Source organism: Phalacrocorax carbo, chromosome 1 (assembly GCF_963921805.1).
Source record: "Phalacrocorax carbo chromosome 1, bPhaCar2.1, whole genome shotgun sequence".
NCBI lineage: Eukaryota > Metazoa > Chordata > Aves > Suliformes > Phalacrocoracidae > Phalacrocorax > Phalacrocorax carbo.
In genome coordinates this window covers 161,399,503-161,423,890 of record NC_087513.1, presented here as the reverse complement: position 1 = coordinate 161,423,890, position 24,388 = coordinate 161,399,503, and the positions used below count along the sequence as shown (strand labels likewise).

Genomic DNA, 24,388 nt, shown 5'->3' with positions numbered 1-24,388 from the left:
GGCGGCGGCGGCAGCGGGGGGGGGCGCGGGGGTGGCGGCATCCGCCGGCGGCGGGTGCGGAGGATGAGGATGCGGTGGCGGCTGCTGTGGCTTCTGTGCGCCGCCGGCTGGTGGGGTGCTGGGGGCAAGACGCTACGGGGCGGCTTCGCCAGCGCCGCCGCCCGGCTGGAGCCCTGGCGGCCGGTGGCGCGGTTCCAGTTCCACGGTGGGTGCCCGCGGGGAGGGGAGGGGGGCGAGGAGCCGTTGGGCGCCTCAGAGCGTCGCGCGGGGGGAGCCGTTAGGGCGGCGGGCTGTGGGGGGCCAGGGCGGGGCAGCCCGCCCGCCGCCGGGCCCGGCAGCAACAGGTCTGGTGTGCTCCTGCGGGCGGCGAGGGGCCGGGGCGGGAGCGGCGGCCCGCTGGGCCCAGGCGGGGCTGCGCCGAGCCAGCGGGAAGAGGAGTCGGTGGCAGCCCCGATAGTCGGCCCGGCTGTTGGTCAAGGAGCGGGGAAGTGCGGGCGCCGCGCTCCCCTTGGTGCCCCGCAGCCTGACGTGGCGGGGGGATCTGGGGGAGCGGAGGCGGCGTTTTCACTTCCACACGCGTCCCTCCTGCCCTCCTGGAACTCCACCGAATAAGAACGGTGCTGAACGTTGCACCTCTGGTTCACATCACCGGAGTTTTTTAATATCACCGTGCATCAGGATGGGAACTGTCACCCGATTATCCCCAGTGGCTTTTCTCTGCCGTGTTAATTCCTTGTCAGCAGTAATCCCTGACTGTTAGTTAAGAGGCCTAGCAGTGTGCTAGAACCCTGTTAGAATGGCCGCTGCAGAAATACGGTTCTAAAGTACTCTCCTTGCTAGCGAAGTTTTACTTTGCAAAAAGAGATCTATATGCGAGCACGGTGAGTGCCATATACAACGAGGCTGCTCTGGTCAGCGTGTTAGACTATTTCCTTTCTCAGTTAGTTTCATGGCAGAATTGTTCTGCAGAATGCTTTCAAAGGCAGCCCTGAAGGTAATACTTAAGATATTTACACAGGCTTCCTCCCAGACCAGAGAAGTAGTGCGAGAGGAAAACAAAAACGTCTGCAAGAAAAAAAATCTGATGGGATGAAGGAAAATGTGACCTTCTAGCGCTGAATGAGAGATGATAGATAGGGTGGGGATAGCTTGTGGAGTGACTTGAAAGCAGTTAATTATCACTGTCCTAGCAGATAATTGTAGAAGCTCTGTAAATAGATCTAAAGGGGGAGAAAAAAGCACGTTGCTTAAATCTGAGAAAAGAATGTTAAGATTTAAGATGAGTGCTTTAGGTCTTCAGATATTCTACAACTTGGTGTTGCATTTTTTCTTAGAAATATTCCTCTTTCTGCATGAATACCCACAACTATACGTATTTTTGGTCTTGGTGAAGCCATATGGGCTTTTTTTAATTTTGCGAAGTCTTTTGTTAGTAACTTAGGTAAACTGTTGTCCGTATAACATTTAACAGATCCCAGGAGATCACCTTTTTTGAGGTTTTGTTGGAGGACCGCTGTCTTGCAGTGGGCTCTGAACAGGCAAACCTTCCTGGCAAAGCCTTATTTGAAGCTGTGGTAGCCTATTGGTTCACGTCCAGCTGGTGCCTAGGTTAGGTGGGAAAGAAAATTGCCCTGATGGTTTAAAAAACACACAAAACTTGTGCTCTTGCATTACTGGCTTATTTTTCTTCTCCATTAAATCCTATCTTTTAATTTAGAATACTGTTACCTTAAAGGAGTCTATGGCAATATATAATGAAAGAATTCATCAAAATCAGTTTGAGCATTGTAGAATTACCCAGACAAGATAAACTGTGTCAAAAAGCTAGTTCTAGAATGGCTAAAATATTTCTCTGTGTCAAGATGCAGCCTATAGGTAGACTGACACATTGGAGAACACTTTTGAAGTTTGATTTTCTTTGTATCAATTTGACATCTGTCGTCTGTAAGTATTTTAGCTCTCATCAGCCCATAATGTGAAGGTCCATTTACATAAGTTCTTCTGGTATTAAGCTCAAGAGCTACCCTGTGATGCTCATAATCCTGCTGCAAAGGTCAAAACACTAGACTTTCAACCAGTTATTGAGACTGGTTGAGGTACTGTCTTTAGCTGAACTTGAGAAAATAGAATTTGGGGTGGGAGGAGGAAAAAAAAAGATTCTCTGGAAGGCTGTTTAAAAAAAAAGGGGGGGAGGGAAGGCTGTTTGTAGTAGAGAAGGTTGATGACATTTGGGTTATGGTGAAGGTATGTTTAAGCAGCATCATAGAGAATCCTGTGAGGTATCGTTAATGAGATGTATAGAAGTTTTGGAAAGAGTGTAAAGACTTTTATGGGAAGTAGTGGTAACAGTTTAAGAAATAAAGTGAAGCTTTAGTGCTGCTACTTGTAAAAAAAAAATCTGGTTTTGTTTGCAACTGACACCAAGGAAGAGGAGTTGATTTTATTTTTTAAATATCAAGGTGACCATGCTGTTCTGTGTGTCAGAATCAAGAACATAGCAGTAGCTGTGACGAAAGCAGCTAGACTTCACCTGTTTCAAGCACAGGAGTGGCTGAAGCTACAGAACAGTATCCAAGATCACAGCTGTACAGAGAAGTTCTCTAAAGCTCAGCTGACAAGTGAGTTGCTACTTTTTTCCCCTTACGAATTAAGTTACCTGTGTATTTAGAACCCTGTTATGTTATCTCTGTATTTAGAATATTTATTTCAGTGAATTTGGACTTTGCATCAACTTAAGTTAAAAGCAGGACTTTGGCCTTCTGCAATTAAAAATTATTACAAGGAAATAAAATCGCTTAGTTTGTATCACTTCAGAAGACTTTGTCTGCAAGTTATGGTTTACTATACTGCTGGAAAATGAACTATCTGTGACAAACAATGACTTTAATGCAAACAGCCAACTTTATGACTAGTTCTAGTCTCATGCTTTCACTTGTACACACTCAGAAAGGCTACATGTTTGGCTGAAGTTTTCATTCACTAATTCAGTACAGAGATTTTCTTTAACTCTGCTTGGAGTAAAAATCTTTTTCTTTTTTCTTAAATCTCAAACTTTTGCATCAAAAATACTATGTTGAGTGTTTGAAAGAATTTACAGAGTGCCATTGTAATATGAAGCTGAAGAATTTCAGAATCTAAATGTTTGGGACAGTCAAATGTATAGTTTGAATTGTGACTTTTATTGCAGTGGAATGAAAAAAATTAGAGGCAAACTGATGAAGCCTGCTGCAGTTACCTCTAAAGTTCTGAAGTGAATGCTTGTAAGGTGGGAGTATGTAGCCCAAGTACGCAGTAAAAGGGTAATTTTGTACCTGAAAACCTTTTTCTCTCTTTCTTTTTTCCTTTCACAACCTCATAATCATGACCTTTTTTTATTTTACACCCCTCCTCATCTGTAAGATCATCTGTGAAAACTAATCTGGGTTATGCTGCCTTATTTTATAACTTGCCTCCATTATCATTTAATGTTCTTTCACCCTTTTATTTTCTAATCTGGTATTCACTGAATCTCCCATACAAACATTTTTAGTATTTGAGCTGATAATTATACTGATACACAATATATGGGTTGTCTTCTTCTGTTTATGGAGGAAAATTTCTCATTTGTCAGGAGGCTTCTGTTTTCTGATTCCATGGAAACTGCATTTTTCAAAGACAAGAAAACAAAAATAAAGGGATATTTTCATTTTCATGATAGCACAAACCTGTCACGCTTCGGTGTAGAAAACATGTTAGAAAATTTTTAACACAGTATCAAAGATGAGCTAATCAGGATAAAGCTTGAGTATCCATCTGAATTCAAAAGTACAGTAAAACATCGAAGAATTCAATTATAATTGACTGGATTTTTTAAAATATAAATTGGATAGATAATATTAACAATTAATTGGACAATTACAGAGTGTAACTGGAAGACAAACATATTTAAATAATCCATTTTGCACCATTTATTGATTATAATATCACAAAATCTACTTAAAGCATAAATTTTCCTTTAAGAAATTAAAATAATATTAGAAACTTCATTCAAATATATCTTAAGTGCATACAGCTTCTTTTTAAAATACATTTCCTCTGCATGACCAGAATCCCTAGAGTAACAAATTGATCTCCTGGAACACAGTCATAACGAGATCTTCACGCAGATGTCATTTCTAAGGATGTAGTTCTCTTGCACTTGATCTGAGCTGAGCATGAAGTGCCGCTGAAACGGCTAGTGGTTGGCCCATCACTCTTGTCTGTCTCAGCAGTGTGCTTGCTGTTTTCTGCTCTGTTTAGGAATCATATGACTACAGGGTGAGTTGGATCCTTTTGCTGATCTGGGGCAAAATCAATTACATTTTCATTTTGTCTTACTTCATTTCCTGTGAGTTAGCTTGCAGATCCGATGGAAAACTGATTAAACACACTCTCTGTGATCCTGAGTCTTGATGCAAGTAACACTGTGTCAGAACTCAGCTGGGAGTACAGATGGAGAGTAGGGTCACCCCATCAGCTGCAGTTTGCCTTTCATTTGGATTAAGCGCCATATGAAATCCTAAAACTGTGTTTTTAAAAATCTCAGGTTTTTTGAAGAGAGCTGTTTCACTTTGTATGTTTGATTGATAAGATATGTAGCTCCAGTGTAGAATGTGCACTTACCATTCGCTACACAAGGCAGATTGCCTGTGTTAGAACACTTGTTTTTCTTTTCTGGTTCGCGCATCGTCCAAATCTTTAGTTCATGACAATTGCTGCAAAGAGACATACCATACGTTTCTTCCTGGGTCCTAACATTGATCAGTTCATGCCTTCAGAGAATGGAAAATAACTTCCTGAAGTTGAAACAAGTTTGTTTAGATTACAAAAATGTTTTTCACATGTAGGCTTCGAGTTAGAAATTAGTCCTAAATTTTGCCTATGAAATATTTAAGGATAACGAGTCTGCTAAGGGTTGTTTTATATATATGTTTGCACTTTTTCATACAGAAAGGCTTTTGCATAAAACCTAAATAGTTTGTTTTGTAGAATTTTAATGAAATTTTTTGCTTTCTTCATCTTTAGCCATTGTCATCTTAAACCATTACGGTGAATTCATCTACAGTTCAGTCATTATATGGTTATTTCTCCTACAGAGGTGACTTTCACTTACAGTTGAGCTGATTAGCACTCAAGTTCAGTAATCAATGCAACAGTATTTGCTATTCTTTTAGTTTCACCCAAGCATACAGAGTTACAGATTTCATCTTCAGCAAGTGTTTATTGTAGAGGGATTGTGCATTCACTAATAGTCACTTTTAGGAAAAATAGCGGTAAGATCAGCGAGCAGATGAAACTTCAGTCTCTCACATAGTTGGTTTTAAACATAAACTGATTTGAAAAATGCGGTTTTATTAGGCAGTGGTCTCCACCCTTAGCTGTCAATTGCAAATCAATCTATTATGGTTTGGGGAGCGTAGTGTAAAGTATGCTAAGTTGCAACTTGAAAGCACGCACACTGTTGTTTATCAGTCTCACATGTGGCTGTTCCTGTTCAGTGCTCTACAACGTCTTTTAGAGTAGAGTAGAATAAATTTCACAGAGGTATTGTTCACACTGCAGAAGTACCTGTTGGCTGATCAAAATAGCTAGTCCTGTACGGTAAAATAGTACGGTACTAGGGGACAGAAAAGTACTAAGCACTGGAGATGCAGTTAGCAGTTACTGGCTTCTGGCAGAAGGGAGCCCTCTCTGTGAACCCGAAAGCTGAGAGATGGCATGCGGTGTATATCCTCACCAACTCTTACCTGCACCTATTTGAAACAAAAGGCAAGGATGGAAGTCTGGCCTCCAGTGCTATGCCTAGCTTTCAAAACAAAGACTGTTCCGTACTGTATGTAGTTTCTAACTTGTATGTGATGTTGTGGTTTCAAATTTTACCTTCAGTCAGAGATGAGTTTTCTGAAACCAAACTAATCAAGTATTTACTCCTTTCTTTTGTTTGTTTTCTTCCAAAGTGACTGTGAACCACACAGAGCAAAATCTGACAGTGTCCCAGATTCCTTATCCGGAAACATGGTATGTGTTTTATGTAGACAAGTTTACCTGCGAGGAGAATTATTCTGAATCCGAGGATATTCAGTTTGAAATGATCTTACTAAACCCAGATGCAGAAGGGAATCCATTAGATCACTTTAGCGCAGGGGAATCTGGTAAGATTTTTTTTTCTTAAAATTAGATTTTTAAGTTAAGGTTCTGATCACCCAAACAAATCAGTACTTGCTGTGCTTGGAAAAGTATGGCACTGGGGAATGGATAGCAGAATATCTTATATTTCAGATTCTACTTTTTCACAGAGAGTAAACTTTAATTCACTTTCTGGCATTACAGAAAAATCCTTCTCTTTCTCTAGACTTAATTTCAAACACTTGCCTAACTGGAAGCATAGATGCACAAGGAGGGATAGCGTTGACATCTTTGCTAATAAAATAGGTATATTTCCCCTGTTGAAATTGGAAGCTTCCACTTCAATGTGGCTTTAATCCCTGATTTTAATGAATTTGCCTATTTAATTTGTGAAATGTCTTAGCTGTGTAAAATCTGATACTGTGCAACAGGAGTACATGCACAATACAACATTTAACAAATACAATTTCAGTTCTATGTTTAGGTCTTTCAAAGTATCTTAGTCACAGGCCACAGATCAGATGTCAGTCCTAATTTTATTTAGTATTAGAAATGCCATTTTAAATCTTTAAACCTGCAAAGAAAATCTTCTAGAAGTCACTCAAGACAGCAGCTGAACAAATGCCTACGTAAAATTGTATACTTTGGACAATCCAAACCAACCTAACGTATGCTTCATGGCAGTGCTTAGCTTCACTGTCCTGGGAGGCCTCATCAGCTTGTCACTAACCCAGGTCTGTTGTAAGGGAAGAGCCCAACAGGCTCCGTCTGCCTTCGTATACAGGTTTAACCTACATACCTAGAATGAGCCTAACTGCTATGCTCGAATCATGTGCCCTGCTGTCATTCTTGGTCTCAGGAGGATGTAGAAGGAACAAAGGCAGCTCCCTTTTTGAAGGGAAGAGAATATTCGCTGAAACGTTTAGCAGAATCTGTAAAAAAGTAGCACTGTTAATCATCCATTTTTCAAGGCTTATAAGTTGACCTACCTGTCTTTAACTTCCCAATTCTGCTACAAACTCAGTTGGCAGGTTTTATTTGGTGAATTTTGTATCCAGAAGTGAATTCTAGGTTAATTTACTTATTCTCAAAAAGCGGTAGTAACATTCTTTTGCTAAATCAAGGGACAAAGCAGCTATAAGTTATCATGTGGCCCTTAAAAGTAGTGTACAGACCTCCTAGAAAGGCATCTCAGCTCTATATTAATTTTGTAGGAAGACTTTGAGCACTTGGAAGCAGAGCTGTGAACAGCTTGCATGCCGAGCAAGGAGGCGTATAAATGTGTTGGATGCACGCATTTAGATCTAACGAGTAGGAAACAGGATGAGCTTTACGTGCCATGTCTTCTGGGGTTGCAGGGGAACACCTCTGTTTATTCAGAATTAAAACCTGCAACACTGCCATGAATCCTGAAGTTAAATGCCTGTTGTCTGCTTTCAAAGAACTGATGAGGATTTCTTCTCTCTCCCTCTCTCTCTCTCTCCCTCTCTCTCTCTCTCCCTCTCTCTCTCTCTCCCTCTCTCTCTCTCTCCCTCTCTCTCTCTCTCCTTCTCTCTCTCCCTCTCTCTCTCTCCTTCTCCCTCTCTCTCTCTCTCTCTCTCTCCTTCTCCCTCTCTCTCTCTCTCTCTCTCTCCTTCTCCCTCTCTCTCTCTCTCTCTCCTTCTCCCTCCCTCCCTCTCCCTCTCCTTCTCCCTCCCTCCCTCTCCTTCTCCCTCCCTCCCTCTCCCTCTCCTTCTCCCTCCCTCCCTCTCCCTCTCCTTCTCCCTCCCTCCCTCTCTCTCCCTCTCTCCCTCCCTCTCTCTCTCTCTCTGTTTTGGGTTTTTTAATGCATCTTTGGGGAATAATTTTTGTCCTTTTTCCATAGAGGTGCGCAGCATAGAACATTAGGGCATCAGAGAAAAGATCCAGCTTCCTTTCTTGGTTCTTTCACTCAGACAACTGAAAACTGCGTAGTTCCAGATGGTTCTAGTTAGGTGACCCTTCACTTTTGTTACTAAAGGTGTGGCCTGTCACAGGAGATCTCAACATTAAATGGAATATAAGGAAAGTATAGGAAAGAACTTGAGGCTGTAACCTTATGACTAAGATATCTGCCTTGGGAGAGGAGGAGGCCTGGCTTCTGATCCCTAGCAAGTAATCTTTTATCATTTTATGTGGTAGGTTTTCTTACAGAAGACATGGGACCAGTGGCAAGTAGGATTTCTAAGGGCAGCTGACCAGGTAGACAGCATTTGGAAGATCTTTGAAGTTAGGTATCTCAAATTAAGGTACATACGGGTTTTTTTTTTTCTATCAACTCTAGGTTACTTGAATGTCAGGAAACATAAAAAAGACAGGTTGAAAATGACCCTTCTGGGTTTTTTATAGTTGTATTTCAGTGCAACTTTCTCTTAAATCCTTTGGTCTCAAGCCAATCATCCATAATCTGTCTTTGGTTGGAAGGAGCTTTCTATCCTAAATAGTTTAGTGTTCATTAAAAGCTAGTTGATTTTCCTAAAGAGTTTTCAGTGTGTACCCACTCGTCATGGTGAAAAACAATTTATCTACAGAATCCTTGCCAGCTTCAGTGGGTATCATATCTTTTGAAGCAGAAGGATAAAGAGCAAAAGGATGAAAAAGAGATTTGATCTCAAATGCATATTTTTGTCAGTCATAAATCCTGCTTTTGTACAGGTATACAAGAGAAGCAGAGTGGCCCTGAAATTTTTGTCTTATGAGTCTTTATTACCTTATGCTCTTTTTCTCCCATTTCACTGTACGTATGTCCAAGCTGATTCATTTTAGCCATAGAAGTAGTACTAGCAAATATTCAGAACGCGTCCCGTTCTCATGTTTTTCAACTTAGATATTGAAATGTGTATAATTGCTCTGTTTCTAATCTCTGGGTGGAGCTGGTTGAAGTTTTTAGCAGCATTGTTTTGCTGCAGGAGGAAAAACATTGTTCAGAATCTGTTTCTGTGGGCACCACTTGGTTTCAAGGAAGGCTGGAGAAGAAAAACATAAATTCTTGTGAGAAAATTCTCTTTACCCGTTTTTACTTATAGCTCACTGGCTTTGACCCTTTGGGAGCTCACATGGTGGGTTCCAAAGCTCCTGGACAATAGAAAAGATTTCTAAGATCCAGGTCTTCAGGGAAGCATTTTACCACACTACTGCCAGACTGAACATTAGAGGACTTCTCTTTTGTAAATAAGATCAAAAACTTTGGGCATTCTTCAGACTGGTGAAAAAAATCTATGAACTTATCATTGTTTTCTGTGCTATTTTTCCTTCCATTTTTCTTTATCTAAAAGTTTTTGGTCTTGGTAGACTGTGCTTCTTGCACTAACTAGTTTATGTGGAGGAAGGGTGACACCCAGTGGTTAAATAGATTCAACAGAAGTCTGTTCTGGGTTTCTCATCTCAGATAGGGCCTTTAATAAATATGTTTCTGACTAATCAAATGGGCTACAATTATTTTCTGTTTATCAAAAAACTGTATGCTACTTTATACTATTTCAGTAATGGCTACAAAGCTATTTTTATTTGAACAGAATCTCTCCTGCGCTCAGAAAAGGTATTTTTGAATAAAAAAATACTTTGTCAGATCAAGCAGTAATCAGCTCTCTGAAAAAATTCACTGACTTTCTTGGATAAAGTAGGCTCTGATTTACTCATTTTATCTGTACTACCACTTTTGGGTGACAGTTACTAAGTATTTCCCAGTGATTATATGAAAAACATATTTTGTTCCAGTTACTTATTGCTAGTAGCAACACTTCTTCATAAAAACTAAGCTTTATTTTTTTTTCCACAGGATTACATGAATTCTTTTTCCTGCTTGTCCTAGCGTATTTCATAACTGCTTGCATATATGCACAGTCCCTATGGCAAACAATTAAGAAGCATGGACCTATGCATACTGTATTAAAGGTGTTGACAATTGCATTACTGTTGCAGGCTGTTTCAGCTTTTGCCAACTACCTGCACTTCTCAAGGTATCTGTGCTTATTTTTGCTTTCAGTCTCAAATCTTGAAGAACATTGTATTGTAAAGATCAGTATGTGACTTTTCCTGTGGTGATTGTGACATAACATAGGGCTGACTGTCTTAGAACTACGTCACTGCCTAAATGTACTTTTAAGAGAGAACGCACATTCAAGACTCATTCACTTAAAAATATAATCTTTTATTCTTTTTTCAGTTATTCCAGAGATGGAATAGGAGCACCTTTTATAGGAAGTTTGGCAGAATGTGAGTATGCTTGTCTGCTGTTTCTTACATATTCCTACACATTAATCTGTATAATGTATTAGCAAAGGCTGTTGTTGGACTGTATTATGATCTTGGACCATACCACTGTATTTTTAATGCAAAATACTAAAAGTTGCTCTTCTAAAAAAGAGGTTTTATTCTGGATGTTTACAGTAACTGTATTTAAAGTCGTAGAGTTGTGGTATTGTTTAGGATTTTTTAAAAGATCTTCTTGTCTGAAGATTCCACCCTACAAACACTTACATACATGGCTATCATGTGAGTAAATGTTTCAATACGTTGAAGGGTTTTGTGGAGTTTGCATGATCTAGAATAGTGAAGCTTTTTAGGAAACGTTTTATGGAGTGTTATCATTGCACTAGCAAATTTAACATTTATTATAATGAAAAAGTAAGTGTTTTACGGCACAAGCGATATGATTAGAGTGATGCAAAAAGCTTTTTGTAACGAATTGATGTTAACAAAGCATTTTTATCCACTCTGTATAGATATTCTGAGTTCTCATTGGAACTGAATTCCTATAACATCCCTTCCCAAAATGCACTAACTTACTCCTGCTGGATTCTTCAGGGTTAAACGTTGGGTTTTTTCCTGTAGCTCACGTTTTTCCTGTAGCTCACATTTAAAGCACTGGGGGGCTGTTTCTAAGCAAATGCATTGCCTTTTGTTTGGCTTGAAGCACCCCAAGAAAGTAGTACTGTGGTAGTGAGATAGTGTTGGAGAGTAGCAGCCTATATAGAAAAATATTTCCCTTCCTGGAGTTCATTTAGAAGCTTGCAGTTAGAATTAACAGCCTCTTGATGGCACTTGGCACCACAGTAATTGCCTCTTTCTTGTTTTAACCATTTGAGTTAGCAGCTCCTTGCAGCCTCTCCAGCAACTGTATTATTAAACTTTCCCTCTCGTCTCCTGAAATTCAATTAAATAAAGAATACAGGGGTGGTCGTAACTCCTCCACAGTGAGAAACTCAGTGCTAACTAACAGTGAGAACTTCAGAGCTGCATGGTAGATTTTCCGTGTATGTATCATAGTGAAGAGCCCACTTCTGTTTGCTTTAAGCAGAGGTTATTAAGAATAAAATACTGTTTTTTTTTAACAGGAGAGTTTTCCTTTCCTGCTCTTTTTAAGATTCATGATTACCAAAACAATAACAGAGCAGAAGTAATAGAAATGTGGAAAGCTTCAGTGTCAATTACATTCTGAAGAATGGCTGATAGCAAGTAGTATAGTCTGAAGATGGAAGGTGCTACCATTTTTCCTATGTCAGAACAGAAATCCTAGTTAAAAGTAGAGTAAAATTTCTGTTGACTTCAGTGGGGCCAGAATTTCTTTTTAGGAACCTGTTCAGATACAGATTTTTTTCTTGTACCTGATAGCATAAGTAAAAATTACAAATAAGGAACAAATTTAATTGAACTAAAGCATTAATCAAGTGAAAAGGAAAGCACTGTTGTGTGTAGTGCCAAATCTCTAGCTTCTGAACCAAATTTGCAATTTATGTAATCAAAGAATGAGTTTTTTTCTTGTACATCTCTGCTACACCAGTACAATGAGCTTCTCTTAAGTCCAAACACTGCTTGATAAATTTCAGTCAAAAACTTACTGGGTCTAAAGCTAACAACCACCCAGAAAGAAATCTTCAGTTCCTTCTACAGTCAATAGTGCTTCAGCAAGGCTAACAAGTAAAGGCTTTAATATATTCTAGCTTGAAGTTTTCTTTGTTCAGATACACCTTCAAACACAGGTTTGAGACGCTGATTAAGAATGTAACTTTGTGAACAATTAACACATACTCCATAAACAGCAAAAAAATGGACATAGCAAAATGAGGCAAAGGTAGTTTGCATTTAATAAAATGAAATACAGGCAAGTTGTTGCTCCAAATGAAGTTTGTGTTAGGGTTATTCATTAGATTTTTCCCCTTTAAGTATCTGAGAGTGGAATTCGTCCTAAATATTTGTGCTTTCTGTTGGAAGCTACTGCATCCTTTAGACAAAGTGCAATTAATTTAAAGTACAATGCAACTATCTGATTTTTGAACAAAAGTTTTTCAGAGCAAAGAAAGGAGTTCATTTCATCATGCTTCATATTTGCAATGTGATTAACATACATATGATTTTAGTTATTTAGCATTTATAAGACTATTTATGCACATGGACTCCTGAGCCTGGACTTCTCTGACACAAGAGTGGGATTTGTAAGGATGTGGCACTGTGCCTGTGTTGTTGCAAAACTGCAGCATAACTAGAGGAAAGCTGATAGCGATCTGTTTGGTCACTGGAAACTACTCAAAATATCCGCATTTGTGGCAAAGCAGCCTCAGCTAGTCAAACTATTATCAAAGTTATTACCAAAGGTGATACAGGGGGATAAATGTTCATCCTTCATTTGTGGGTATGTAGAACATTTCTCTTTGCTTTAGGAAGAACACTTTTTTGTTGTGACTCATTTTTTCTTTTGTTTTCAATAGTGTGTGACATAGTCTCACAGATACAAATGCTGTATTTATTGTTGAGTCTGTGTATGGGTTGGACGATAGGCAGAATGAAGAAATCTCATGGCAGACCTCTTCAGTGGGATTCCACTCCAACATCTACTGGCATTGCTGTAGTAGTTGTTGTTACACAGGTTTGTATTTTGTATTCATCTTATACTGAAATATACAGCTGCTGTTAAGTATGACAGAACCGTGAACCAACTAATTTCAATATTCTATGAGGGAGGGAGTATCAAGACTGGAAAAAAAAAAAAACCCACAGCATAATGTGCAACCAGTATGTCTAATAGGTAACAACACCTTCTCTTTACTTTAACAATTTAAGGTGTAGCTCCACAGTATGTTTTTGTTCAGCAGTAAAACCACTTAAGAAGTTCCCACAGTTTTCCAAACTCCTGGTTGTGCCAGTTGTTTGTAGCGTTATACTGTAAACCGGATCAGTGGAATGATCTAGACTGGGGGGGAAGTAAAAGAGATATTTCAGCACAGTCATTTTACTGATCTGATTTATAATGTGGTCCTATAAATAGCTGTAATCAGTACAACTGAGGGGTTGTGAACTACATTGTGGGGGGTGACAACAAGCAGCATGAGAGGAAAGACAAGAAAAGCTTCTGTGAGAAATTCTTTCTGTCACCAAAAAAAAAAATTGAAATCCCCAGTGTCCTCCTCTTAGAACCACTCAATTAGGATGTCTAATGGTCTTTTCAATCAATATAAGGGAATTCTTGAAAGATTCATGTGCAGGATTGGTCTTGCAAATATACAAATGGCCTGACACATAATTTTATTCAAATATTTTCCATTAGTATAAATTAGAAAGTCAAGTAAACCAGTGACTGAGAAGTAAATTGTAATGGAGATCATCCAACCCTGGTGGTGCCTTTTGTAAACAAATTTTTTTAAATCACAGCATAAAGACAAGAGAATCTGAAAGCCATTGAGAAAGAGAAGAGCAGGGAGAAACTGGAGAGGAGACAGTAATGAGGAAGAGACTGAAGATTTTGTGCCATTTGAGTAGTATCTGTAATTAGTGATTCTTCCAAACTAAATGAGTGGACTGCTAAAACACTAAGAGTAGCTGCGAGCTGATGTTTCTTGCTAATTAAGAATATAAACCAAAGGCTATTAAGGTCAATGGGACTGCTGAAACTTAAAAATAGGTTCATTCCACCTTACTTGGACACCCATCTAGCACCAGAAATTTTATGTGCTGGTAGTAAAGAAGACTTATAAAGTATTTAATTTTATTCATGCCTCTCTACTTGTACATACATATGGGTGTGTTAGTACTCTGTCACTTGAGACTGGAAAGTTTTATTGTTGTTTCTTTTTTACTATATGTAGAAAGGACACTCAGTATCATCAGCTTGATCTTTTCTTTGGTTGTCAGAGTAAAACTTGGGGCAGGTATTGTACATATATGCTGCTTCCCCCAGTGCTGGTCCATCACACATTTGTGCTGGCTCTTTGAGTGCCGCTGAAGCATTGGCACAAAGCTGGTTATCTTACTTTTCACCACGCAGGCACAGCTCTACCACATCTCTCCTCCTGGTACCATTGGGAATGTCAGGAGTCTTGTAGAAACAGAATATGGATATGGAGTATGTCGTTGCCTGGATAGTTTTGCACCCCCCATCTCGGTGCCTGCTGGCTAAGTTCTGTGACACCAAGAGTATCCTTGCCCCTTCTGGAGAGGATATGTTCCATCTCATGGTTCAGTATATACAAAATATACCTTTCGCCAGATTTCTTCTCCTTAATACAGAATGTGGCTGTTGAGCTCAGGGGATCAGGATCCAGACCACATCACCTCTATCAAAGGAGTGTGAGCTCAAGACTTCATTCTCTGGATTAGTCTGTTGGTCACTGCTCTGTCTAGATTGACATGGGTGTTGGACCTGCTGTAACAGGGCAGTCAATGAGCACTTTTAATGATCAAAAATGTAGATTAAACTCCTTTCTGTCCTGCTCTTTCCCAGAGATGCTTATGGGAAAGCCAGCTTCCTCCCATGCCAGACGTTGAAAAAACTTAGGTGGATAATCAGAGATGTTCTGAAGACTTGTGGAGGAAACCATGAGCATTAGATAGAGATTGAACCATGTTAGTTTCATTGGCGTTCTATACTGCCTGTCTTCATCTTCAGGGAAGTCAAGCAAGTGGACAGCCTGGGAGAGTATGTTATTCAATTTAGCTGCAGTTTTGACTGGCAAACTACCTGTCCCTATTTGCCTGCTACTAGTTCAAATTACTCAGCAATTTTTCAGGGTTTTTGTCCTCTGTACTGATGCTATGGGTTCTCTTTTTTCTTTCAGAAACACCAGCAATTTTCCAGGCTGTGTTTACAGGTTACCATCAGTGTAGGGTGGACACAGGCTCCTAGTCAGCAAATCTCTTGTGGTCTTTGAGGCTGCAGAAAGGTAGCATCTCAAAGGAGGGACAAGTCTGCCATTCAGCAGCTCCCTTTGCCTTAACTTGTCCTTTATTTCAGCCTCAGAACAGAAGATTCCCAGGCCACTCTGTATTCATTAAAGACTCCACTTGCTGCTGCTGAGGCACAAACCTTGTTCAAAACTTTATTGATGGCAGGCCTGTCCCATCACGTAGACCTGAGCAGTTTCAGTTTTTAGGGCTGACCAGAGTGGAGGCAATGATTCTAGAAAGATAGCTGATCACTTCAAACCTGACCAAAATGGCATAGAATCTTACTGCATTAGACATCACGCTTCACAGGGGTTCTTAGGTACACCCCAAAGGTGTGCTCAGAATGAGCTCTGCCTCTGACCTTAGATCTAAACCATATTTTACTGTACTGACATGACATGACATCAGATCCCAAATACTAGATATGGTTAGCAGTTAATCTGCTTTGCCTTGCTGCTACTTTTAATTTCCCTTTTGCTTCCCCCCTCCCCTTACCTCTCAGAGATGATCTGTTCCATGGGAACCTGCCTTTACTGGAGATGGATAGGTTATCTTGGCTTGCCGTAAAGTCAGTGTTGGCATAGTGAAGGGGAGGAGGGGTTCTACCATAATTGTTCCCTCATGACAAAAAAGAAGAGTGTCTGGTTCTTCATTGTATGGATGTGGTGGTTCAACTTGTATATCTGGAACATCGGGATGATGTCCGTGGCAAACATTCTTCTAGCATTTTGAAGAGGAAGACCAGTACTGGACAGTAGTTGGTGTCCACTGTGAACCAAGATAGGTCAGGATTATGTGCAGGTGAAGTCAGGGATTTTCAACAGTGTATTATGTAAACACGGAGATGGTCATTCTCCTTTATGAAGAAGCAGTTGTGACTTAAATGTTGGACATAGCTAGTGCGAGTCAGCTGTTCAGCTGCCTAGCTCATCCAGTTCTTTTGTCTACAGCCAAAGCAGAGTTGTTTTTCTGGATAAAAATGAGGATTTCCCCCCGATTTCTTCTCAGAGCTCAAACATAGTTCTGCTCACTGCCAACAAAAAATGTCACTAGTATCTACTTCAGCAGGTTGGTTTGGGTGTTTTTTCAGCTTGTTCCTGATACTGCAGCTAAGTGAGCTGACATACGTCTTTCTGTGGTCAAGGTAAGGGACTTCAGGGCTTATGTACCGTAATTTTTCAGGCATAGCCAGCAAAAGGGATTTTGACTTCAAGATCATTGGGAACAGATTGCCTAATCCATTGCAATCTAGAAACACTCCATAGCACAGCTTTCTCTTTTATAGGATCCTGCTTTTCTCTGGTGAGTGAGAACAGTCCCAGCTCATAGCAAGAGCAATGCCGCATATTCACCTTGTCCAGGCTTCCAGTGTGTTGCACTGACGGTTCCATCTCTGCCTCTAATGCCTCTGTCTTCTGCTTATTTTGGAATAATCTAATGAAACTGAAGGAAGCTGGACTTCTGTGATCTTACATTGCTGTGACTACACACAGTCTTTGATCAACTGATTCCTGTGTTGTTTACACAGTTTACAGTGTTGAAAGGGCTAGTCCAGAGCATACCCTGCTGTCAGACACTATTTTCTCATGAGGATTTGAACTTTGTTCTCATGATTCCTTTACTCCAGCTCTTTGTCATCTTCTCATGAAAGTGGCTTCCTTCATTGCTGTTACTGTTGGTGCAGGCTAAGGAAAATTCAAACCTTCATGAGCTCTGTTCTTTAAGGTTAAGCTATCCCTGGGATCTACCTAAAGTTTCTTCTTAAAGCAGTATCACAGTTCCATCTCCATCAGCGTTTATTTCTCCCCCCCGGATGCGTGCTTTCATCAGGAAGATTCTGTACACAGGTAGAGGGGTTTTTTACATTTTCTCAGACAGCGTATGTCCAGTCCAGGGAAGTTAAATACTTTGGCTATTCCCAAGTGTAAATGTCAAAAAGGAAAATGCTCTGTACAAGACTGCAGTGGTTTTGTAACTGGAAGAACCCTTGTTTGTTGCCTGGGCACATTCTACCTCGACTGAAATAACTTCTGTGATAGGAATTCATTAATTTCATTATTAAACTAGTGCTGTAGAAACAACTTTACCAAACATTATCTTATTTCAGTCTTACTCCTTGACAGAATTCTCAGTCAAGTAATTTGATCATTTGAAGGCATTTGCTTGGAGTTAGGCAGAAATGGAGTGTTATGGTGGGAGCGTTTGAAGCATGTTGGTCAGATTATTAACTAGTGATTAGTGATGTCCAAGACATGCATACTTCACGTCTGTCCCTCTCCCATCCTTCCATTTCCCATCCAGGTAGCTGAGGAGTGACTGAAATGATATAGTCGTGCTTGCTCTGTCCTGGCCTCGGTAAGGGAGGGGAAAAGCAAGAGGGTACCCTCTAAGGATATTCTAAGCTAAATGATCCTGTCTCAACTGATGAGACTCAAGGACACCCACTTTTGGAAGGCACAGGTGGATTACACGTTTTGAAAAAAAAAATTAATTTCACTAACCTTCTTGTCTTTATGAAGTTAATGTAGTGAGAGAGCCTTTGAATGTGTTCAGAAAGGAATCTGACTAATTTAGCTTTTTAAATTGAGGCATACAATGTCTGCTTCTGAAGGCCTTCAGAGCTGCCTCACTCATATAAATCAAATTTGCCTACCTTTCTTCAGAAAGCCTGCTTCATTAGACACCCGAAACCTAAGTGCAAGTTAGATGTGTGCAGTAGGTGGACTGGATTCCAGTGTATATTCAAGTCTTAAAATGCCACTCAGCTGCTGCATGATGCTGGGAGAGTCTAAACTTACGGGTATTCTAATTTATAACGTTAACATTCCCAAAGTCTTAAAAAGGTATTCTTCAGCAAGACCCAATTTTTATGCAACAAGTAGGCACCTGCCTTCTACCCAACTAAGATTCAGAAACTAGGTGCTTCTGAGTCTGTTTTTCCTCAGAGAATCTATCAATATTCTTTCTCACAGTGCTCCTGCAAAATTGGATTCTGCAGCAAATAGATACAGTGCTGAGAGTTAAGGAGGATTACTGTCTTTTGTGTAGCTATCTGGTGGCTAGAGCATTTGTCCAGATGCTGGAACAGCTTTTGGAACCTGCAACGCTCCCTTTCTGAGACCCTAGGAGGTTTCCGAGCCGGTTGCTTGCAGAGTCAGGCTGGCTCTCACAGTTTCTGACCTAGCTGATGTTGAATTCTTTTCTCCACAATGGCACAGCTTCAATAGAAGGGGTGGAGAGTGGCCCACCCAAGAACAGCCTATAGCCTGGCAGTTGGGGCACTCTCCAAGGAGGTGGGAGATGTGAGCTGGATATCCTTTAGGCAAAGAGGGGAATTGTGGGAGATCCAAGTTCAACCTGGGTGAATGCTTGAGCCTTTAGGCTATTGTATAAAAGGGGCAGCAGCACCACCCTCTTACTTCCCCATCTTTAAAAAGAAAAGTGAATCCTGTTAGGATTTTGAAAGAAAAGGCGTAGTCGCCTGCCTTTGAAACAAGCTTTACAGGTTGTAGATCCCAAGTGGAAGGAGACGCCTCCCTGTAGCTCTCTGGAATCATTTCAGTGGGCTTCCTGCTGAGTAGGCTGACTGTTTAACTAGATGATTATTTTGGATCTTATGCTAAGGTGCCACATTCCTTCCATCCAAATTAGAGGAAACTTTAACTTGCAAACTTTCTAAAAGTTACAGAATGCAAGAAGTGAGACACTTTTCCTGCCAATTGCACTTGGAGTAATAGGTGGTGCCAAAAAGCAGTTCAGGCTAGGGGTTTTTTTGTGTAACATGGCGGTCTCCGACAAGCAGAGTGGAGCATGACCAGTTGTGTGGATAATTTAATCTGTGATGGGAAGATTAATTGAGGTTTAGCATAACCTTGTTGATCCTAAATGTACTTTGCCATTGTTGTTCCTTTCCAGAGCTTTTTATTAATTTGGGAGCAGTTTGAAGATACAAATCACCACAGCTACCATTCACACCATGGCTTAGCAAGCGGACTGCTTATTGGCCTCAGAGTTTGCCTAGCTCTGTCGCTGGCTGCTGGTCTTTACCAGATCATCACAGTGGAGAGAAGCACGCTGAAAAGAGAGTTCTATATCACCTTTGCCAAAGTATGGGTTACATCAGGGAAACTAATCCCTTCTGCTGTAAATGTAATTGCGGCATGCAGTTGACTGAAGCACTAAACTCTTTTCCTCCGTAAGAAAGCTAATGTTTTAGTGTCTGATTTGATTAAATTGCAGCCTGTCATCATACTCTGAGTAGTCATTTTAATTTGACAAGGAACATAGAGCTTTTTTAAACAGAAATCCCACCTTTCATTGTGTGGTTTTCGTTCTGTTGATTGAAAATTAAACAATGGGTTCATAAAACAGACAGAAATGTAAATGCAGTTCCTCTAACTGTCATCTCTTTCTTCTAAACTGGCATGTAGTCATTTTATAACTTACACTCATCTTCTCTTTCAGGCCTGCATTCTCTGGTTTTTGTGCCACCCATGTCTTGCAACCATTTCTGTAATATTCAGAGAATATCAAAGAGAAAAGGTATGTAGAGGCAAGATAAAAGAGATGGAATTTGAATAGTAGTTGTTCTTCATGTTCAGTGTTTGTTAGCAAACTCATGCTCTTAGGCTGTTAATCTTATGACCCCAAAGCAACTTGAAAAGTCTTAGTCACACAGCTCTCATTGATGCTAATGTGAGTCATATTTTACAAAGGCGTACGGGGGTTTGAATCATCTAAGGGTAATCATTCCTAGGTTAAGGGCGGGGGGGATTGTTAAGTTAAAGGAAAATGTGGAGGGGGTGTTTTGTTTTATTGTTTGCTTGTTTGTTTTTTAATTAAAAACACCTTGGGGATTCTTTTAACAAAGCTAATAGAAAGATAAATCAGTGGATCTTTTTTGTTGTTTGCTTTTTAGTCTTCATCCTTTAAAAGCTTTATGTGGCTAAATAGGTCAGGGAACCTGCAACTGAACTGTGTTCTTTAGATTAAGAAATCTGTCCTAATATGTAGTTTGGTTTGTAAGTGCTAAACAGTTAAAAAGAAAGGAGGACTCACTGGGTTTCTTGGTTGCTTAAACATATTGGGAACTAGAGAACTAGTGTGTGGAGCCTGCCATGTTCAGATAAAGTGCAGTACTATTCTCAGGTGATTGACTGCCTCATTCTGCGGTAGAGTTTGCTTCTTTTCTTTATGATTATAACCACCTGGGCGTTTTTGGAAATTGAGCTTTTATTTGTAGAGGACATGTAAGGGAAAGAAAAAGGTTCCACTAAAAATATATAGTAAATGAAATATACCACATCTGATTTTTAAAAAAAAAAAATCTAGGGAGAAAAAAAAAGACTCCTGTAGAGGTACTAATGAAGAGACTTTTTGTTGTTGCTTGATGAAAACATCGTCAGGGCAGGGGGGACAGTTTCTAGAGGTAGGATCAGTAAAGGAAATTTTTGCAATATTTTGCGATCTTTAGCTTACTGAAGGGAGATTACAGTTGCTCTGCTCTTGTGTTTGGGCAAGTTTAACCATTGTGTGCAGCTGCAGTTCCTACATTATGTTAATTGAGCTGTGTTTCCTTCTTTAAATGCACTTTGATATAATAAAGAAATGCACGATCAATAAATAACATATTTGTTTAAGAAAAATAATCTATTTTCAAAAACACTGTACATAAACTTAGACTTTTGCATTCTCAGAAACAGTAGTTACCATTATGCATTTGATAAATACTGCCTTACACATCTTTTACAGATGAAGAGACTTGCACTGAAAAGAGGTCTGGCTAAGTGAGACTGATACATCACTACCCTCACAGCTCCATGACTGCTAGTGCAAAGTGTTTTCAGGCTTTTTTTTACCCCCCCCCCCCCCCCCCCCACTCTGTTTGTTGTAAGAATAGAATATCTAAACATCACCTCTGCTTGTGAAACTGCATGGGTGGTGAATTGCAAGTCTGAAATTCCCCAGAACAGAGACCGCCAGAAGGGCTATGTGACTTGCCCAGGGCTATCTACTGATTTAAAAACACCCAGGTGTGAGAGTCTGAATCCTGGACTTGAGATGCATGTTCAAATCTTTTGTAACTGCAGCAGTATTAAAAGCTTTAAAGTTAAACCTCGAGCACTGACACTGTATGCAGATGGAAATTAGTTTTGGGTTGTTTGGTGTTGGGGTTTTTTTCACTTACTTTTTCCTTTTCTCTCTTTTCTTTGTCTCTAGATTATTACCATAGGTGTTATCCTGTGTCAGTGCATCTCCATGGTAATCCTCTACAGACTTTTTCTATCTCATAGTCTATATTGGGAAGTATCTTCACTGTCATCAGTGACATTGCCACTAACAGTATCCTCTGGACATAAAAATCGACATCACTTCTGAGATGTTTAGGAAGAATACATTATGTAATAAATGTGCAATAATGACCTAAATATAGAGGTATTTTTGTCACAGGTGTGAGTGATACGTTGGTTTCACTGGAAAACTGAATGGTAATATCAGAGCACTTCACAGACCTTTGGTCTGGCAAGGTCCCTATTAATCTGTTAAAAGTATTGTGAAGTGAAAAAATCCATAATTTGAATAATTTTATAAATATTGTTTATGTGCAGCATGCAGTGCTGAGCTGTGTCACAGAAAAAAGTACAATGAATCTTCTCTCTCTCCCATTCACAGCCACAAAAAAAGTCCTTACTTCATATCAATACTAGGTTTGAAGGTCTTATAAAATGCAGTTCTTAAAACATCTACAAGCTCAGACAAGTCTGAAACAGGCCAGTTGCGAAATTGCTGTGATGCGTAACAATGAGTACAAGTCCTTTTATTTTCATGCTTTAGAGCAAATGAATTTGATGTAGAAGTATAAAAGACGGGGAAACCAAAGAGGGAGAGTCCTCTAGAAAACACACGTGAAATGTTCACAACTGTCTGCGAGAAACTTTCCTTCATTATTGGTGTAAAAGGAGAGCCTTTTTTGCAACTGATACTCATACTGCTTAAAATTTTAATGGGAATTAAAATAGGCTTTATATCTGCTTTTTTGTTTTGTTTGTTTGGTTTTTTTTAATAAATATAACTAAAGATTTCATCCAGTAATGAAGGTCTAAACAGTATTTGAGGCTTAGAAGACACAGCAACGTAAAGGTAATTAAAGCAGCAGGCTTGCATCTTTTAAAGGAAAAAAAAAAAAGGCAAAGAAAATGGAATGGGTGATGTGGTACTAGAATTTTAATCCTGATATAATTCATTTCTGTTACATTGAGGATTCAATCATAATTAAGCCATATACACAGATTAAATTAACAGAAGCATTTCAAATAAATGTTGGTTTCAGTCATCAACTACCCATGAATTCCTGCCCAAGGATACTTAATCAGGATTAAATTTTCTATGAATAATTGAAAAACAAAATACTCACTGGATTTGTTATAATCCATGTTGGCACTGGGTTCTAAGTAGTTGCCATCTTCCATCCATTGTAATAAAGCCGTACTACTTTGTGATGCCCTAGCATTCAGGAAGCCAGTGTAAATATATACTTTATTGAAGTGCCTATTTATTGAGTACGATTAAATCATGCTGACAATTTTTTTCCTTCGTAATAAGAGCATACCTATTGCCACTGTGACCGAAATCTTTCTTTTTGGATTTAGTTTAGCACTTGTCAAATTTTAGACTCCTTTTCATACGTGTGTGTATGTTTCTTCATGACATGGATTTTATGTTCTAGTAAACGAATGTTTGTTTCTTCTTAACAGCGTGTATTTAATTATGTCTCTGTGGAAATGTGAAGACACCAGGGTTCTAGCTTTAAAATAGCCCTAACTTTTCCATTCACGTTTGCTTCAGTTGCGAGCATAGTTGGAACGTTCAGTCTGTTCCATTTTAGTTTAGAGGCAAAACTCGACATTTGCCTTTGACTAAGGCAAAATGGCAACATGACAAAGTTGCTCATTAAATCATCTCCTTTCTTATTGTTTGTAATTCAGATCAAGAATGGCAGGTTGAGGCTGGAAAAGATGAGATATTATGATTTCACACAATCTTCAGAATGATTAAAAGATTAATTATTACATTCCTCTGATAACCACACAAAAATATTATTGGTTAAAACTTCAGTCTTTATTTTCCTTCTTATCTCTGTACTTTTCATCTTCTCAAGAAAAAAGCATCCTGTTTTTGATAAGTCTCCAATAATGCAGTAGAAGGGTTCTATCTGTCCTCATGTATAAGAGATGAAATTCACACATAAAATAGAATTTTCTGATAGACACAAGAACTGCTTTACAGCTTGTGATCCGTCATGGTAAAAGTTTTAATCTATGCGGAAAAAAAACTGTATGTGACTTTCAGATGAGGCGCTCTTGTTTTATTCTCCAGAAGTATTTTCTTACTCCCTGCAGTCCCTCTGACTTCAGTCTGCCAGTAGGTAAGGTAAATGGTGTCTTAATTTCACCTCATAAACATACCCTGTGACAATTCATGAAATGAATTCATAGTTAATCTGAGCGTAAATATGAAGCAGAAGATGTTGTCTCTTAATCTTTTCCAGATTGCCCCGTAAGTCAACAGGTAACATTATCCTCTCTTCATTTGGCGTCAAATCCAGCAATTTGAAAATAAAATTTTAAGCTTGCTATTAATGTAACTGTGGCAATTAAGTATCGCCTTCTCATGGTAAGCGGCACAAAGGACGTGCATTCCTGCCCAGGTCTATTAGCATTCATTCATAACCAACACTCCACAATTTTAGGTTATTGAATCACGAATGCATGCTGTAGCGGTAGGTCAGTATGACTGCAGTAATAGTCAAGATGTCAGTTGACTGGGTACAGGATATCTTGGGGGGGCATCTTCAAGTATGGCTAATTTTCAAAGCTTCATACTTACCAGTACTCTAGATTGAGGCTCACTGCCTCTGGGTCCTGCCCAAAGAGTGGTTTGAGTATGCGGAAGCCTGTCTCCTCATCCTAACATACATCTTCTGTGAGACCAGCTGGTGAGACCTTGCTTTTTTCATGCTTGTTCCGTTACCCATTTTATCAATTTGGTTTCATAACCACATCTTGAA

The 24,388-nt window shown here is 39.6% G+C and overlaps 1 protein-coding gene across 1 annotated transcript; it reads left to right on the top strand.

The window, feature by feature from the left end:
- Positions 1 to 14: 14 nt before the first annotated feature.
- On the top strand, positions 15 to 22,353 carry GPR180 (G protein-coupled receptor 180). The gene is made up of 9 exons (XM_064440685.1): positions 15 to 205; positions 2,460 to 2,618; positions 5,976 to 6,170; positions 9,941 to 10,121; positions 10,328 to 10,377; positions 12,870 to 13,027; positions 19,237 to 19,428; positions 19,786 to 19,863; positions 21,541 to 22,353. The coding sequence occupies exons 1-9, from the start codon at positions 64 to 66 to the stop codon at positions 21,697 to 21,699; spliced, it is 1,314 nt and encodes a 437-aa protein (XP_064296755.1). The 5' UTR covers positions 15 to 63; the 3' UTR covers positions 21,700 to 22,353.
- Positions 22,354 to 24,388: the final 2,035 nt, after the last annotated feature.